This window comes from Tympanuchus pallidicinctus, unplaced genomic scaffold, assembly GCF_026119805.1.
Source record: "Tympanuchus pallidicinctus isolate F22 unplaced genomic scaffold, pur_lepc_1.0 scaffold1, whole genome shotgun sequence".
In the NCBI taxonomy this organism is placed as follows: Eukaryota; Metazoa; Chordata; class Aves; order Galliformes; family Phasianidae; genus Tympanuchus; species Tympanuchus pallidicinctus.
The window spans coordinates 25,176,661-25,195,048 of NW_026294618.1; the positions used below are offsets into that span (position 1 = coordinate 25,176,661).

At 37.7% G+C, this 18,388-nt stretch overlaps 1 protein-coding gene across 2 annotated transcripts in view; it reads right to left on the reverse strand.

Moving 5' to 3' along the window:
- Positions 1 to 18,388, reverse strand: part of EYS (eyes shut homolog) — a 320,477-nt gene that overhangs the window by 12,728 nt on the left and 289,361 nt on the right. For both annotated transcript variants that reach the window (XM_052700892.1, XM_052700902.1), the window contains exons 13-16: positions 17,072 to 17,238; positions 16,738 to 16,882; positions 13,167 to 13,341; positions 9,343 to 9,515 (exon numbers count right to left, since the gene is read on the reverse strand). In XM_052700892.1, the coding sequence (XP_052556852.1) occupies positions 9,343 to 9,515; positions 13,167 to 13,341; positions 16,738 to 16,882; positions 17,072 to 17,238 (660 nt within the window). The remainder of the gene's footprint in view (positions 1 to 9,342; positions 9,516 to 13,166; positions 13,342 to 16,737; positions 16,883 to 17,071; positions 17,239 to 18,388) is intronic.

Here is an 18,388-nt window from a genome sequence, read left to right on the forward strand (position 1 = left end):
GAACAAATGTCAGAAAACAATGTCATATTTTGCAACAGGACTGACTACAGAAAGTGTCACAATAACTTTTAATTTGCCTGTGAATTATCCTGTAAATCCTGTAAATATTGATTGAATGCACGACAAAGGATCTGACTTGACAGGCAAAGGAAACCAAAGGCTGGAATTCTACTGCATCATACAGTGATGATCAGAATAAAATCTCATTTTTTTTGCAACACTGCATTTATAAGTAGACAAGCTTTTAAGCTGAAAGATAAGACAATTTAAGATTTTCTATTTGCTTTTATGGCAGGCAAGTTCAAAGCTAACACGTTAAGTCAAAAGCTGAGATGATACTTGAGCTTTGTTTTCCTGGCAAAAGCCTTCCCCCCCTAAGATAAGAAAATAAGTTTGGCAAAACTTGCACACCACAATTGCTCCAGAGAAACTCTGCTAAAACAACTGAGATAAATGAATGCCTTTGCCAGTTCATTAAGCTAAATTTGTAGGACCTCTACTGCGTAACTTTTGCATTACTCATTATTGCAGTCAGCACTGCATAGTATATGTAAGCACAAAAGGCATTTAAGTAAACCCTTTTGTTCTGTATGAGACCACTGCTTGAAACTGATTACTAGTATCCAATGAAGCTATGCATCTCTGAATAACACCAAGACAACTGAACTCTAAATCCCTTCAGATCAACTAGGGCTACAGGAAGACACAGCAAGTTTCTGCAGCTACTGTTGTTGAAGTTTGCATTTGTTTCCATCCAACACATTTTGTGTCCCTTCTTCTACTCTCCCTGAAGTACCCATGCTCATCTGTCCTAAGGAACTGCTGTTATGAACAAAGATTTCTAGGTTATTCTTGCAGCTCAGTTCCCACCATTGAAGAAGTGCTTGTACACATCCCAACCTACTGCCTCAGGAATTACACTGTAATAATTTATTCATGCAGCTTGCTGCCTCAAAACTTACACAAGCACATTCTGTCATACAGTCCATGAAGAAGTTCTGCAGCAGAAGATGTAACCATCAACATGAAAAAGTGAGATGAAACACCAAGAAGAAAGCATAGAGGATGTGAAAGCAGGGATGGGCTACCCAACAGGATTACAGAGCCAGCACCTGAGCAAAACAGGTGCTGTAACACCTGTAACAGGAATTAGGAATCTGCAGGAATAGAAACTGGCATGGGACGCAGAGGAAAACAAGAAAGACTTCCAACAAAAAGACTAAGGAAAATGTGAAGCCTCTCCTCAATGGAGTAGGGATCTACTGACATAAGACATGGAATAAGCCAAAATACTCAAAGCCTTGTTTGCCTTTCTGAACTGGTAAGGTCTGCTCTAGCCTCCCAGGTCCCGGAGTCTGGTAGCAAAGCCTGGGGAAGTGAAAAACACTCTGTGGCAGGGGAAGAAGATGGGAGCACGTCAGTCAATTGGGCAAGCAAAGGCAGGGGATTGCCTGAGAAGTCCAATAACACCACAATGCTGCTTGCAATTGATAAGGTTTGAAAGATCACAGTGATTACAAGAGATTCCTCATGATTCATGGAAAGCAAAACATCACATTCTCTAACAAAGGCAAGAAGATTTGATGCAGGGACATTTTGCCTAGTCACCCTCACTTCACTTAGCAACTATAACGGAGAAAAATATTTCTAAATGCAATATCAAAGAACATAAAGGACAAGATACTGACAAGGCTAAATTATGCACAACCAGTGTGATAGCTTTCTTCGAGGAGATGAATGTCCCTGTGACAAGCCAAGGTGAATGAATGCTTGCCTTGAGTTTGGCAAGGCCAAAGCTATACTAGTTTGCCATACTAGTTTGTTTTTCTTCATTCTATATATAAACAATCCAAACAAGATTTTTCACAAAAATCTATCACTTATGAACATAAATATACTGTCCTGATCGCACCATAATTTTTGCTTCAGTATTTGTTTTATTTTGTTTTAGTACTGTTAGAAGCCAGGCTTCCTGTCAGGGAGCAGTGAGAGCCTGGATTGATAACATGGCTATCAGAACTGAGGCCTCACCAGCCTGGCTGAGGTCTATAAGCCCCGAGTGATGTGAGCAGGAAAGATCTGGAGGAGCAGTCATGGTCAGCTCTGGATTCCAGATCCAGGTTGGACCAGGCTGATGAGGCAGAGCTAAGGTCAAGGCCATAAGTCAGCCCGGAATTGGGATCTGGGTCCAGATCAACATGGCCCACTACAAGGTAAGGCATGGATGTTGTGCTGCTGCAGTTCAACCGGAGATCAAGAACAAGAGCCTCTATTTAAAAGCTACTCCTGAGCAAAGTGGAAAAATATACTCCTGCTGAGACTTCTTAGCAGATCTGCCTTCGAGGCTGGACACCTGCATCACTTCTAGGAGGTCTGAGACCAAGAAGACAAACCACCAGGAAGTAGTGGAAGGATGCACTCAGGAATCTGGCATGTAGAGTGCTGCACTAGCACTTCAATGGCATTAAACAGTTGTCTGAAACCTTTGAAGTGACAGATGTTCAATGTTTTGGTTCCTTAATAGAGTGAGAAGCTTGACCAGGCACTTTTATTTTCATTTTGCAAATAAACAAATGTGGCTGCTTGAGCTGCTATTTGTTTAAGGTTGCAGCTGAAAGATTACTAATCCTTCCTTCTCTCAGTCTTTCCATCTTTCTTTCTCTCTTTCCTTTGAGTAGCTGTTTGGATGAAGTAAAAAAAATAAAATAAAATAAAAAATTGTAATTTATCTAAACTGAAATGTGTTTTTCTTTTCAGTTATCACTGTTATTTAATCTTTGAGGAGCTAACGTATACATAGCCAACAAACTACTTCATGTACCAAAAAAAACCCCAAACAGTTTAATTTCCATTTTTAGTGCATTAACAGGAATTAGATCATGTTCACAAAAAAAAAAAAAAAAAAAAAAAAAAAAGATTACTAGCACAACTCTAATATAAGAATTAGAAAAACAAATTCACAAAATCTGTAATTTTGCTGGACCTGCAGCCATTACTAAGCCTTGTCTCTGAAGAGATGACTGAGGTAATCATTATTCTCAACAACACTGGAACAAGCGATGGCAATTTTGTAAGTGAAGTCTCCAGTTATATTTGTTGAAGTGGAGTTGTAATCTCTACTGCTTCCTGACTATGTGTCTAGTTAGAAAGTAACATCTGGGAGCATATGGTTAAATCCCCAAAGAAACCCCTAGTTTTCTGAACTGTAGACCTCCGTATGATACATAGTAAGAGAGGAGTGCTTAGAATAAGCTAAAGGGGCCAGCAAACTATACTGTACTGCATTTCAGTAGTTATATAAAATTTTCCTACAAGAGATTAGAGGACATAGGGGATTAATGAAAAAAAAAAAAAAAAGGAAGAAAGAAACAAAGAAAACCTTACATACCCAATAGCTCAGAGGTATTATATTTTTAGAGAGATGATTTCAAGCATTTGGTTGACAATGAAAGTGAATGCCTGATCACTAGATATGTGATAGAAGCAAGAGCTACAAATGTTTAAGCCATGCCTAACTTTATTACCAAGCTTCCTCCAGGCACTGTAAAGCTCTTAAGATGCTTTCAAGATGAAACTTGCAAGAAGAAACACCCAGTTTGAGAGTCCTCCAATGGAACCATTTCTGCAGTGGAAGCCTTCAGTTGTCTAATGACTAAAGACTAGGGTACTGAGCAGCACTGTGTCTCAGTGCAGCCTGATAAAATAATTGACAAGAACAAATTATCTAAAACTTTATGAATCTGTTTCCAAACCGAGATCTTCACTTAATCATATCTTGAACTAGATTTGGTCTGATAACAGATTGCTATCAGCCAAGCCTACAAGCCATTCTGCTCAATCTGGAGCATCCTCCTCCAAGGCTCCATTTGGTTACCTAAACATAGACATCCATTGCTATTTCACAGCCACTTTTGCCTTACCTTCATGTGCCATTCCAGAAAGGCACAAATGTCCAACAGGTCTTGTAGCATACCAGTGAACCCTAATTGGATGCTTTTGGATACACGTTCAAATGCCAGAGCATCTCAAGCAGCATTGAGCATCTGCCTTTAGACAAACTTCTGAGCAGCTAAATAGCACCACTTCCTCAGCTGACTAGATGTTCATCAACCACTATGGCAACTAAGCTAATCATAGAATGGACATGTAGATACTCAAATCTAAGTGTCATGTTTATAGGAAATATTCTACCCTTGTCACAGTTTCTATCTCTGAACACTTCCACAAAGTAAGGTGCTTATCATATTTTCAGTTAATCATTCACTATTGCTGAGGAAGTCTGAAAATAATTCCAGAGACATCCTGTTATGTAGTTAGCTGGCTACTCTTTGTTGGTGCTGCACTGGGTACATTGCAGGAATTATAGCTGCATGACTGAATTTTTATTGTACTATCACATTACTCTTGGCTGATTTAGTGGCATTTCTTTTGTACTGCAGATCACTTCCTTCTCTTTTCAAGAATAGTTTCCACTAGAGTTTGGATATGATTAATCCAGGACACATTTAAATATGCAACTCAGCGTATTCTACTTCACATTTTGAAATATACAGTTAAATATTACAAACACATATATAATTGTGTCTGTGGCTGGTGTTAGCTTTACTACTACTGACAAATCAGAAAGTTTAGATCTTTCTGATTTTGATCTTGATGACTTAACATGCTAGTAAGAGCCTGCAGTTGTCCTTAAAATGGCTAAAAATTGAAACACAGTAATATTAAAATAGTTTGTATGTAACACCAGCAAGTTTACCTGCATTGCCAGACAAATAAAACAGATCATACGTGTGTTTATATTAAGTTCCCTAGCTACGGTAAAAACCTTGAGCTAAATCACACTGTGAATTAATACGTCTTACAGTAAGATTAAATATGCATGAAGAAATATTCTAGGCTATGTAGAAAGATAAAGATCTTTATAATAAGTAGTATTCCAAAGCCAGTTTCTTTTACTTTTATTCCTCCTTTGTGGCTATGAAGATGAAATAGAGACAGAATTCTCTTCAGTTATTTTACAGTTGGTTTCTCAGGTATTTGAAAAATAGTGCTGCATTTTTGTATTGAATAATGGAATTTGACATCAGAATGTCTAGAAAATTTACTTCAGCTGGTAAACACTGACAAGGGAAATTTTCATTTGTTCATCAAGGAAATTGTTTTACTGCTTGATAAGTAAAATCCCATTAAACTGTGAATAACAACAATAAATATCTCTTTTGCATTTCCTTTCTTTTCAAGAGCTGTGCAGAACGCAGCTCTGGAATTCAGAAGATGAGGTATAGTAGAATAAATCTATTTTACCTTTATTTTTCTGTTTAAATGGTAGCACATTCCAGTATGATGCTTTGAAGTCAAGAGAAGTTATTTTAATTGCTGTTGTAGAAGTATATGATACAAACTAACCCCTTTAAATTTGAATGTGGCAGTTTTTCAATTTTAAGTGGCCACTTAAAATTAGTGTTGTTGATATATATGCAAATTGATCAGCAACTGTTTAACAGTACCCAAAGCGTCCTTGCTAAGAAGAGAATTGCTGAAATTCACAGGAATGAGATGAAAACTGTTTATTTTAGCCACTGCAATTCTTTACCAATGCTGCCATCTACAGAATCTTTCAAATGTTACATTGCTGTCCCCTTAAAAGAGAGTATTATCAGTTCTGTGAAATCTTTCCATTAACTCCTCTGAAATTACAGATATTCATTCCTCTACAGAGCCAAGTAAATTATATAGGATATAAATTTGGATAGGATATAAATACTAAGTATATGGCTTAGTATCTGGTGGAATTCTAGCTTACAAAGGAAGATGATTCCAAAAAATTGTTGAGGTTTTCTACTACCTTATGTGATAGTGTTTACGTCAAGATGAGAGACTTGTTTTATTAAAAACATGAAAAGAAAATAAAAACTAAAGAAATAGGAGCTCAAATTTCTTTTGATACTAGAAGACTACTTCAGGGAGATGTCATACACAGTTGCTATATTAATTTTTCTCTGACAAATCTTCATTATTTGCCACTACAGGATTAATAAGACTCACAGAGGGTCACTGCTGATATATGAGGAATAAACAGCTGAGGTGCAATTTAGTAAAGACTGAAATATAAACGCAGACGGCCATTATCAATAATAAGTATGTTAGAATGGAATATTTGGCTTGAATCAGCTTTCTTGGGCCTGTCTTCCATCGAGGGCTTTATCTTACAATACTCTATTAAGGAGATCTTGAGAAGGTCAAAACCTTCTCTCCTAAAGTCCAGAGCTGTAAGCTTCTTATGCACCTCCTCACTGTCTTAAGGATCTTGAACTCCACCATGTCATTGTCAAGGTAGCAGAGGCCAAGGACCTTCACATTCCCCAAAAGCCCAAACTTGTTAATGGGAACAAGGTTCTGCATAGCACCTCCCCTTGTTGGCTCTTCTATCACTTGGAGAAAGAAGTTATTATCAGTGCATTCCAGGAACCCCCTGGATTTCCTATGTCCTTCAGTGTTGTCCCCCCAGCAGGTATCAGGCTGGTTGAAATTCCCCTGAAGACCTGGGCTTATGAATGTGAAGCTGCTCCTATCTGCTTTTACAAGACTTTACCTGCTGTCTTTGTAGTCAGGTAGTCTGGGGCAAACATCGATTATAATATCTTCTAGCCTAATGTAATAATAACTCACAGAGTTTTGGTCAGCTCCTCATCCATCCCCACGCAGAGCTTCATGCACTCCAGTCGGTCATCAACAGCAGGGCAACAACGCTCCTCATCTCCCCTGTCTGTCTTTCTTAAAGAGCCTGTTTCCTTCCATTACAGCACTGCAGTCATTGGAGCCATCTCACCACATTTCTGTGATCTCAATAAAATCATCACCTTCCAAACAAACGCACATCTCAAACTCATCTTGTTTGTCCCCCATATTGCATGCATTACTTGCCAGGTACTTGAAAGAAGCACTCCAACATGTTGTGCTCCTAGAAAGTGTTTGGAGGATTTCTCCATAATGGTGGCTTGTGGGTTATGGAGCAAATCATCTTGGATGAGATTGCATGGCATGTGCGCTGCGTCCAGGGGATCAGGCCCAGCCAGCACGGGTTCATGAAAGGCAGGTCGTGCTTGTCCAACCTCATTGTCCAAATGCTTCTTCAACTCCAGCAAGCTTGGGTGGAGAAGCCCTTTCCAGTGTTTGACCACCCTCCCAGTGAAGAATCTTCTCTTGATATCCAATTTGAACCTTGTTCTATGATTCTATGACTATGATGCAGGGGATAGTAGTTAGAGGGTTTTTCATCTCTCATGTGAATGTTTTTATAAAGAACCAATATATATTTTTAGTGCTTGTTAGGTGGGTTATTACTTTATTTCTGTCAGCTAATATTTATTTACCTCTAACTTCTGAAGTCAGAGTACTATCTCTCATTATTGTGGTTCTAGCTCTACTGCCCTGTTTAGTCATTTCACCTGATCTATTGCTGTGAAATCCACATCATTATCCTGTATTTTCCAGTTGCTATTATTTGTAAAACCTGTATTTGTTCTTACTCTTTGTTATTCTCTGATTTTTTTTCCCCCTCATAAATTTCTGCTGTCCTTTTCTCATACTTCTTTCCTTCTTTTGTGCACATTCATTAGTCTCCATAACTTAATTTCCCTCCATTCTCTTCTGGTCCCCTGGGCCATTCATTCCTCTCTGTCTCCTTTTCTTTTGGCTCCAATAACCACCATAAATCCAGAGATAAGATGTTCAATCTTGATAAACAGCTGGTCTTTTTAGCAATTTGCCATCCACGAAAAGTGCAAACTGGGCTTTGAAAAATCTCATGATAATTAATTACTCTGCCAGAGTAAGGTTAAATGCGGGGCAAAGAGTTTGTTGAGGACCAACAGACCCTATTTTATAAAGAAAGCTTTTAAATAAAACAGAGAGGAACCCTCTAATTGCATATGTACCCAACCCATTTGTTTTATGTTTGTGTTACTCTCTTTTTTGTTTTAACATATATCTATAAATAAGTTTTGTTACTTATATACATTAACTCTATTATATATTTTATGTGCAGTCCAAGACAATTCCTCTTCACTCACTGTGGCCCAAGCAAGCCAAAAGACTGGAGATCCATGCAATATGTTTACCAGGTGAAGGAATTACTAAGAGAATGACAGTCTTCTTTTAGGCTGTTGTGGGCATGGATTAAAAATTTTAGAAACAGTTTCCAGAAGCTATATTCTCTTTGATTTCAGCCTACAGATAGCAAATGCTGTCTTTAATGGGATTTTTAAACCGTATCAATGGATGAGGACTGACCATCAAGTCAGAAAAAGTTCAACTCATCAATTTTGTGTTTGAAGCTTGCTCTATAGACACAACAACAAGAGTGGCTGGACTTTGGCAGGCAGATTGAAATGGGAGCTATTTAACAGTAACCAGAGTTCTTCAAAAGATGTGAAGAGAACATTTTGAAAGAAATTCACATTTCTGCAATACTATTTTGAACCCAAAAGCTTGAACCTTCAGAATAGAAGGTGCAACTCATACTACACCTCTTTGCACACAGAAGCACTTCACTCTCTTAGAGGAAAAGTCCCTGAACATGTAGCACTTGTGTATGCACAGTGTCGGATACTCATTTGTACAATTTCTTATAGAAGAAAATACCTTGATAAAGGATTCCTATAATTAAGTGTGAGAGACAAAAGACAGGCAGATTGAGGACACGTTTCAATGGTGATACACTGGAAGAAAACCAGGGAGAGCAGACAACTGAATATTGTCACAGGGATGTAACAGGAAACATTCTCGGAGCATCCCTATCGAATAGCTAGTGAAGTGAACAGCTGCCTCCCCACTAATATCAGCGCAGGTTGGATAAGATCCCAAATGCTTACAGTTTCTGGTGTACGTCTGATCTCTTAAATATATGCCCCAATGTACTTCATTAAGGTGAGCTTGGGAATTGAACTAAGGAAAGAATCTTTTTAACATTGCTCTGGAATGCAATGTACCCAACAATGTACCCAACAATGCCTAGCTGCCTCTGAGTTTGGTTGACTAATTTGGAAAAAAACAAACAAAGAAACAAAGAAACAAAGAAACAAACAAACAAAAAAAAAAACAGAGGGAAAAAAGGTGATGAAAATAAGCAAAGTCAGAAAGCAATATCTAATATTTCATAGTTTTAAATGATTTGCTTTTTTTAATAGAAAATAGCACCACTTATTTATGAAATAAAATCTGTTTTTTACTGTGTGACTTTATTTCACATTACTTTCATATGCAACAAAATACTGTGTTTTTTATCTGCCTGGATATTATTATCAAGCAACTCTATGTACACATGCTATTCACTTGACATACCTTGTTCACAATAGGTGCCACTTGTTCCTAGAGGACAGTGGCACGTGTAGCCATTAGGCAGTGGCACACAGGTACCGCCTTGCTTGCACAGATGTGGAGGATCATGCTCTGGATCACATACTGTCACCATTTCTGTGCAAAATGCACCTTTCCATCCTGCCAGACAGTCACAACTATGGTGGTTAAGTGAAAGGAAAGAATGCAGCGTTATTTCCAAAAGAAATCAATATTTCAGTAACAAAGTAATGAAGATATTCAAGCCTTGTATGCCTATATTTAATCTTCTGCTCCAAAACAGCTAACAAAGGAACATAGTAACAAAGCTTATAATTTATCTTTTTTGATGTCTTATTGCAAGAAAACTGTATATAATACAGAACACATTATTTTTAATATTTGAATTATAGTCTCAATATCCACAAGAAACAATAATACTTGTGGATTTTTACTGTGTGTTTTGCTCTACAAATAACTCAAGGTAGCTTTGGTTGCATAAACTAGGATGAGTCGAAGTGCGAAGTGTCAAGCATGGTGTCAAATCAAACAGATTTCCTTATATCAGTAAACCGGGGATTCAACCTGAATCGGTGAAGGTGCACCTGAGAGCAGGTGTCTACATTTAAGATGAGTATCTACTCAATGGAGACGAGAGGCTCAATTAATTTACTTAATGAGTTAGGCCAACAGAGATGAGGCAGATGTTTAGTGCCAACTAAAGCTCCTTGGGGTATCCCATCTGGCCTCTGACTACAGTTCCAGAAGGACAGTAGTCAGGTTCATAAAGGCTTGTGTTGGCCATATCAGGTCAGCCCAAGCTACTGGAGATTTCTGGGTATATTTCTTCAGTTTCCCATGTATTGGATCTTAAAGATGCTGAGTAATGGAGGAGATCTCTTAATAAAGGTGACTTCAAACAAAGGCATTAGGAAACTAAAGCATTATGAAATACAGTTTATCTTATCTTATCTTACAGTTTATCTTATGCTATAAGGCAAAAGTGGAGTGTGGAAAAAATTAAGATTGGAATAAAATTAATGGCATTTAAACAAAGAGTACAATAATTTGTTGCAAAAGTCATATCTGTCATATATAAGGCTGTCATATCTTACTGATCTAAAACATAATAAACACAGAAATTGCTTTTCTTCTTACAAACTATAAAAGCATGTCCTTTCATTGAAAATTGGTTATATCCTTGCATTGAAATTTGTTTTGAATGAAATCAAACCTAATAATAAAAAAACAGCTTATTTCATGGGTTATCCCTGTACAGTATGAAGACAGGATTTAATTTCCTGAGCCCAGGCTGCCAGTGCTATTTGAAATGTTATAGAATACAGAGAAATCCACATGTGTCTCAGAGATACGATAGAAAACTTATAGAAATCCTGAGCTGTTCAAAGATACAGCTGAAGGACAAGCAGCCTACCCAAGGGTATCTAAAGTGCCAGTATAGGCTTACATTCAGCAAATGCAACCCTACCCATGATGCATGATGTTCTTTTCAAAGTATAGAGAAAACATACTCTCCCTCTCACTTCAGGAACTTTATGGAATAGCCATAACACTTCATAAACAATCTTGTTAGATGTATGTGAGCAGCCCTGAAAGGAATGCCTCCTATTTTATTATGTTGGCCCACAACATCAGAGGCAGAAATTTGTGCTATGGCAGCAGAGGTTTAACCTTCCCACCAATATTCCATTACATTTTTTTGTTGTGTGACAGATGGCAGCAGAGGGGCAGTCTGAGCAAATGGAGTTTGACATGGAAGCAAAGATGTGTATGTAACAGAATTCCTCCATGTGGAAATAATTGCACCCACTGACATTCACTGATGCTTGCTGAACATTTATGGATACCAAGCAGTAGATGTGTGCACAGTGAGGCATTGGGTGGTGTATTTCAGCAGTGGTGACAGCAACGTGAAACATAAGCCATGTTTTGGACAGCCATGCAGATTTTTATGAGCATGCCATGCAGACTCTTGTTCATTGTCAGTGAAAATGCGTAGATAATGGTGGTGGCTGTGTTGAAAAACAGCATTTTGTAACAGGAAATTTTCTTTATCAAATAGTACTATTATGCTATTTGTATATGTCGTAGTTTTCATGGAAAAAATAAGAGACATTACTTTTGGAGAAAGATAATTTTTTGTTATGTATAATTTTGTGCTATAAATGAAATAGTGGAGCATATTATTGTTTCTTGAACTTAAAATTCTTTACTTTATTATTCAAATATTTCCTCTTAATTCTGTTAAACAATGTAGCTTTGCTCAGATTCTGGCCCGAATGTAAAGTTTAATGCTGTGTATTACTGCTTCTATATAAATCAAAGCATTTTCCCTGTAGAAACTGAATTTACATGGCACTGCACGCTTTCTGGCAGAGTGATGGAAGCAAGACATAAAAATAGTTCAACACAGCAAGAAAAACTTCTGAGGAAATCTCATTTCAGGACAAAAATATCCGAACTCAAATCGAGGACAATGCTTTACAGAGGAACACAGATGATTTAAGAACAGAGGGAAATTCTGCTGAAAAATGCAAGACATTACTGACAGCTACTATACATCAGTAGAAGTCATGCGCCTGCTACATTCACAGGTTTTTTTTTTTTTAATTGAATTTTTATTTATTTATCTTGTGAGAAGTGAAACTGGCCATTACTGGTACATACATGCCTGTATAAATATAGTCTGTGACAACATAGCTGCTCTGAAATATGAGGGCAGGAGTATAACACAGTAGGAGATCAGTACAGATCAAAACCAAGCAAACAGCTCACCAAACTAAATGCAAATAACCTCCCAATTTTACAACAATCCCTAAAGAAGTCTGCAATAGAAAATATTAATCTAGACGAAAACGAGCTTTATCTGCAATTTTAGAGGTTCCAGTACAGCTCAGTCACCAACTGCTACTTTAGGTTGTCACCTCTATTCCAGATGTTCTCTTGATCTTGCTAGTGGTAGCTTTGTATACCTTACAGACATGAAGATGGTGCTGGATAAGTTCCTGAAGCTAGGACTTAATGCTGGTACAGGAAGACACATGGGAGGTGTATACTTCAGTTCATGTTTCTGCTATTTATGGTTGCTTTTTGATTTTGTGACTTCTCTAATATCGCTATAAATGTCTTCTCCTTTCTTTTTCTTCAGAAAGATCTAACAGGCTGACAGCTAAGGATTTAATAGTCCTGAAAGGAACCTGCAATATCCAACAGTTGTGACATGTATAGCTCAGCAGTTGGAAAGTAATTCCAAATTGTGTTTTTCAGACCTTTCAAAGCATTTCTTCACTACTGCATTTAAAAGCATATAAGTATGCTCTTAAGAGAAATGGGGAGGGGAACTGAAAGCTGTGTCTCGGGGGTGAATTTTCCGATATGTAGTAAAGCCTTAATAGCTTTAGAACCAGGTGTTTTTTTGGTTTTGATTTTTTTTTTTTTTTTTCCAGGAGCTTGAACAGCCCACTGAATTTCTACAACAGATCCCCAGCAAATGTCCTATCAACTTTAAAATGTTGGGTTTGATTTTCATAGAATCGTATCTTAGAATTGGGTTGGATGAGACCTTAAAGCCCAGCCACAGGCAGGGCTGCTACCCACCACATCAGTCTTCCCAGGGCCTCATCCAACCTGGCCTTGAACTCCTCCAGGGATGGGAGTGTTGAAATGAAATGAAACCCTTCAGTGATTTTCTTGCTTTCTGATATGATAGATTTCTGAAGATTTCTGTCATCAAGCAACTAAATTATCGTAGTTACTAAGCCTAGTGATCAGTCTGTGCCGTAGCCTAGAAAGAAATTTTTTATACTTACTAAACAGTAGAGCCACTTTCCATGCACTTCCCACCATTTCTGCATTTTATTAAACTGCATGGAGAAGCTTTACATTGCCCCACACTGCGACCAGAATTGGGGTGACCTTCTGGATTCCCTGGTGATTTGAACTCCTGATTCATGTTGGTGCGAACTTGCACATCAAAAATGCAACCTTAGAGGTAACAAGGAGAAAGAAATGGATTTTAAAAAAGGTGCAGGAAGACAAAACAAATCAAACAACAGTACTCTGTAATCTGTCCCTGAATGGGTTCCACCAGAATGTCTTCTTGATGGATGGGCAATTGTACCACCTCCAAAAGCTGAAGTTATGCCGGCTATTTTCTGTTCAGTACATGGGTGAATGATTTTAAGACCCTTCATTAATGGTACGTAAAAACAGCAGAAGTAATTTCTCAAGGGGCAGACAGAATGATAAGTCAGAGACTAATGTGAGAATGATGTGGGTCTAAATTTGTATTTTAACACATACATGCTTTTATAAGAATGCAACTACATCAGGTAAAAAATGGTCTTAAAAAAAAGTAGGACAAAGGATAGTTCAATGTCAAATATATAAGAATCCAGACAGAACCAACTAACAGACTGCAGGCAGAGAACTTGAATTGCTGAAAAGGACCTCTTAAAGGGGGGTGAATGCTTCAATTCATGATATGAAGACTTCAACTAATTGCATTTATTTTTTAAAATTCACTTGATACTAGTGTTTTCAAAATTCACTGAAATCACTTATGAAACAAACTTGCATGTGAGAGACATAAGAAATGCCTAATAATGGGTTTTTCTTCAGCTCCTAATAGAAAAAAAAAAAGGACTTTTTCTATTGCCTATGTCACAGACAAGGACTTCAAATTAATTATTACCTACACAAGTCATGTGAGAATTTCAGAAAAAGATGACTGCTTTGTGCCTCACATTTATTGATAGAATTCTGATCTTGTTAAGAATGTCGGAACATTTGTCGAGACGGTTGATTTGCAAATGTTTTGATTTGCTATTATTTTCGGACTCCTCCCTTTGACCATATTATCTTTATGCAAAGAAGTATTAGAATAGCAGTTTTTACACCTTTCACTGACATTTTTCTCTGACATGAACTTTTGCTGACACTTAATATAACAGTAAAGTAAGACAAGTGTGATTTTCACCATCATCTAAAAAAGTAATGTTTTCAGAGTGGCTTGACAAATCCTAGTACACTTAATGCTCACTGCACCTAACTTTATATAATAGGACATCTTCTATGGCAATGTTATTTGAATTTATTTACAAAAAATTTTAAACTGGGATTTATAAACATTTGACATGGTGACATATTATATGCTATGTAAGGTACAAACTGGATGACCTGTGGCTTTTTTAGTCCCTCAGGGAATTACTAAGTAAGGCAGATCCATAGTAACTATGAAAAACAAATGCATCTTCTTTAGGTATCTAAATACTGAAATATGTATCTAAATCTTATAGCTCTACTTTTCTGTTTTTTTCCCTTCACTTTTGGAAAACATGCCATTAGATTACCAGAGCAATCTGCAGAAGATATATTTTTTTAATATAATCATAACTTAGTTTGAAAAACATGTAGCAAGATAACGATTTTAACAACAGTTAGAACAACTTTAGAATAGGAAGCTTTCTTAAATAGGATTTTTTCTTATTGCACACATTTTGTAGTTTTGTTTATACTGTCCCATAAGTGGTAATTCAAAAACTCACATTAAGCAATTTAAAAAACATACAATCAAGTTTGATGTTTATTTATTTGTAATCTTCATATCATATTCCTTCTCCTTTTAATGGTGTTGATTTTAGGCCACCACATAACTCAGTAAATCCTAACCTTTCATCTGTTTATCAGATAAAGCATGTTCTGTTCTCTTGAGTCTTGCTAGAGTGGTTAAGAAAAGGCTGCCCAGAGCTCTGTGTAAACAATGGAAAGCACAGTGAGTACCCAAGAACTGGTGAGGCCATAATGGAAAATTATGACATTCATGACTACGACTTATTTGATTGTCCCAGCAGAACACATAGGTCAGAAACAGTTCTCCAGCATTTATAAATAAAGCATATAGGACATATTAGAAAGGTTTTTGGCAGAACTTTATGAATTCAACTGATTTTTTTCATTTACTTTTCTTATTTCTTCTAACTGTTGGTCAGTGAGATATGAATGAAGGACTTTAAGAGCAACGATTTGTGCAAGCACTATACAACTTTCTATGGGGGGGATCAGCTGATGAATGTGCCTTCCTTCTGACCTGGATCCTTTTTACTCTGGAACAGTTCTGGGCCTCCTATAAAGAAACACTGCCAAATATTCTGAATAGTGGAGAGGTTTTCTGGCACAGACAAGTTTGCAAGAGGAACACAAAAGAAGTTTCTGACTTCGTGAGTTGAACTCAGTTTCATACCAAAGATCAGCATTTGATGCAAGTTAGCTGAAATCAGATGTATTAAGACAGTGAACACACAGAGGATATACTTACTACCTTTGTGATTGCAATCTTTCACCCTGTGGCTCCGTAGACCACATCTGGGGCTTCCTATCAACAAATTTTTTACTCTAAATTTAATTAATAGCTTTCACCCCAGTCAAACAGTTTACAAATCACAGACCTTTTTTTGACTCCCCCACCCACAATGCTATCTGCCACTGTTGTTCATCACATCTTAAGTGGTGTCTGCTACTTCTCTGGCTGCCCTGAATAAAAGGACAAAAGAGTTTTCTACCTTAGTATAGTCATAGAAGTACAGGTATAATATTGTATATTTTTGTCTGCTTTCCCTGTAGCCTATCTTGAACTATCACAAACATTTAATTTTAACCTGTACCTAAATAGCTGATGTCATGATGCTCTCCTCACCTGTTCATGTCTTGGTTTGGTATCTCTCAGATTATAGATTCCTTATCTTCTGATCTTGGATCACAGAATCAAAGAATTGCTAGTTGGAAGGGTTAGAAGGGACCTTCAAGGTTATCTAGTTCCAAACACCCTGCTATAGACAGGGACACCTCTCCTCTAGACCAGGTTGCTCAAAGCCCCATCCAGCCAGGCCTTGAAAGCTTACAGGGAGGGGGCATTCACAACTTTGCTGGGCAACCTGTTCCAATATCTCATCACCCAGTAAAGAATTTCTTCCTGATGTCTAATCTAAATCTACCCTCTTCCAATTTAAAGCCATTTTCCCTCATCCTGTCACTACATGCACTTGTAAGAAGTCCCTCCTCAGCTTTCCTATAGGCCTCCTTCAGGTACTGGAAGGGACAGTTACCAAGCAGATGCACTGCCTTTTAAGTCAGCCTTGCATGTAGACTTTGTGCTCAGTGTGATGAGAAGCTCCTCACTATTTGCCATATATTATTAAGGCATAATAATTAGCAAACAAGAACAGACCTGAAGTTTGTCTTGCCTCTCTAGTCCACTATCTAGGTTGCACTTTTAGCTCTGGTCTCTGCTGTCTTCTCATTTTTCTGGTTTCTTCCTTGATAGATGGACAGGAGGAATCTGATGCACAGTTTAGCAGGGATGGAAAAGAGTATAATCTTTACCTTGAAAGCCGTTCTTAAATCTGGATCCCTTGGGTAGGAGTTCTGCATTATACTCATGATAGCCCCCTAAATAAAACTGACTGAAGACATTGAGTCCAACCAGCCTTCCAGGAGAAGTGATAGTTTTATTCTTCTGATCATCCACCTTTCAACGAAACATGTATACTTGTTACAACAAAAGATTTTATTTGGGAAATACTAGTGAAAAGAGCCCTCCAAACTTAACAGGGAAACATAATGCCATCATTTTTACACTTTAATATGGAGGAAAAAAAAAAACAACAACAAAACACACCATAATTTAAACATGCACCCTTCCTCAACAATTTCTTACCTTCAGCCAGCCTTTCTGGAGATATCTGCCAAGCTGGATGACATGAATATTGAGAGTCAGGTCAAGTGGTTTGCTAATGATTGTTGCTGTGCCAGAACCTAGATTGTAGCTATATACTACTCTGCCATCGCAGAGGCCTAACACCAAAAAATCATCTCCATTCAGACCTGAAAAGACAAAGCAGAGTAGCTACTTATGTCAGGATTCAGTGAATGCTGACTCACAAAAAATCCTCCAAATCCACTGAATACATCAGTTTGTGGTGCGCTTCCACCCACTTTTGCCAGGCTCAGCTTCACTGCCTCACTCCAGATTCTTTCCCTCCCAGCACCAAGGGGTGAACTGGGGTGGGAGGTAGCCCTGGCTCCTTTTCACAACGGATGCAAGCCAGTGTTAAGCTACAGATCTGAGAAATGAAGAAGGAGATGTATACACTAGGAGAAGGAGAAATCCAGAGGACTGTTAGTCTGAGAACTGTGAGAAGTTCAGTATGAAGTGAGATAGTAGAACAAGACTTCCGGCTTTGTGGAGGTAAGAGGAAGAAGATGTTAGACATGGCTGGCATTGTTCATGAAAAAAATTAGATACTGATGGTAATAAGCCAAGTTTCCACCTCACAACTACATAATAATCTCAGAATGTAGTATTCTGGTTAATAACAATGACACCATGGAAGATCCACTAAGAATTTGTTTTAATTTTCAGCTTAGCTAAATATGGCTGCAAGAACAATGCTCACTATAACTTTGACACTACAGGGTATGACTTGCAGGCAAGCCTTTCTGAAATAGACTTTGGTGCAAATAAACAGTCAATTTTTTGGATCTATATTATTATATTAAAACAAATGTTCTGCATTCTGCTTTGATTTTTGCAGCTGAAAAAGAAATACATGTTATTTTTCAACACCAATGGTGTTTATTTTATATTTGACTTTTTTTCTAACCTCAGCAAAGATAGTGGACAAATTGGTCTTTATTTGGTTGCTTCCTACAATTTCTTTACCAACAGTCTGAAATTCAGCTTCCAAGGTTGCAGAAATATTCATAAATTCTGTGGTTGGTTTTTGTCATTGAAAGGAATGTTCTAAGCATTTGCTTGTGTTTGTATTACAGAAGTGGTATTTATTATTTGTTATCCCCACCACTGCAAGGGTGATGAGACATTGGAACAGGTTACCCAGAGAGGCTGTGGATGCCCCCACACTGTGGCTGGATGAGACTTTGGGCAATCAGGTCTAGAGGGAGGTGTCTCTGCCTATAGCACGGGGGGTTGGAAGTAGATGACCTTAAAGATTCTTTCCAACCCAAACCATTA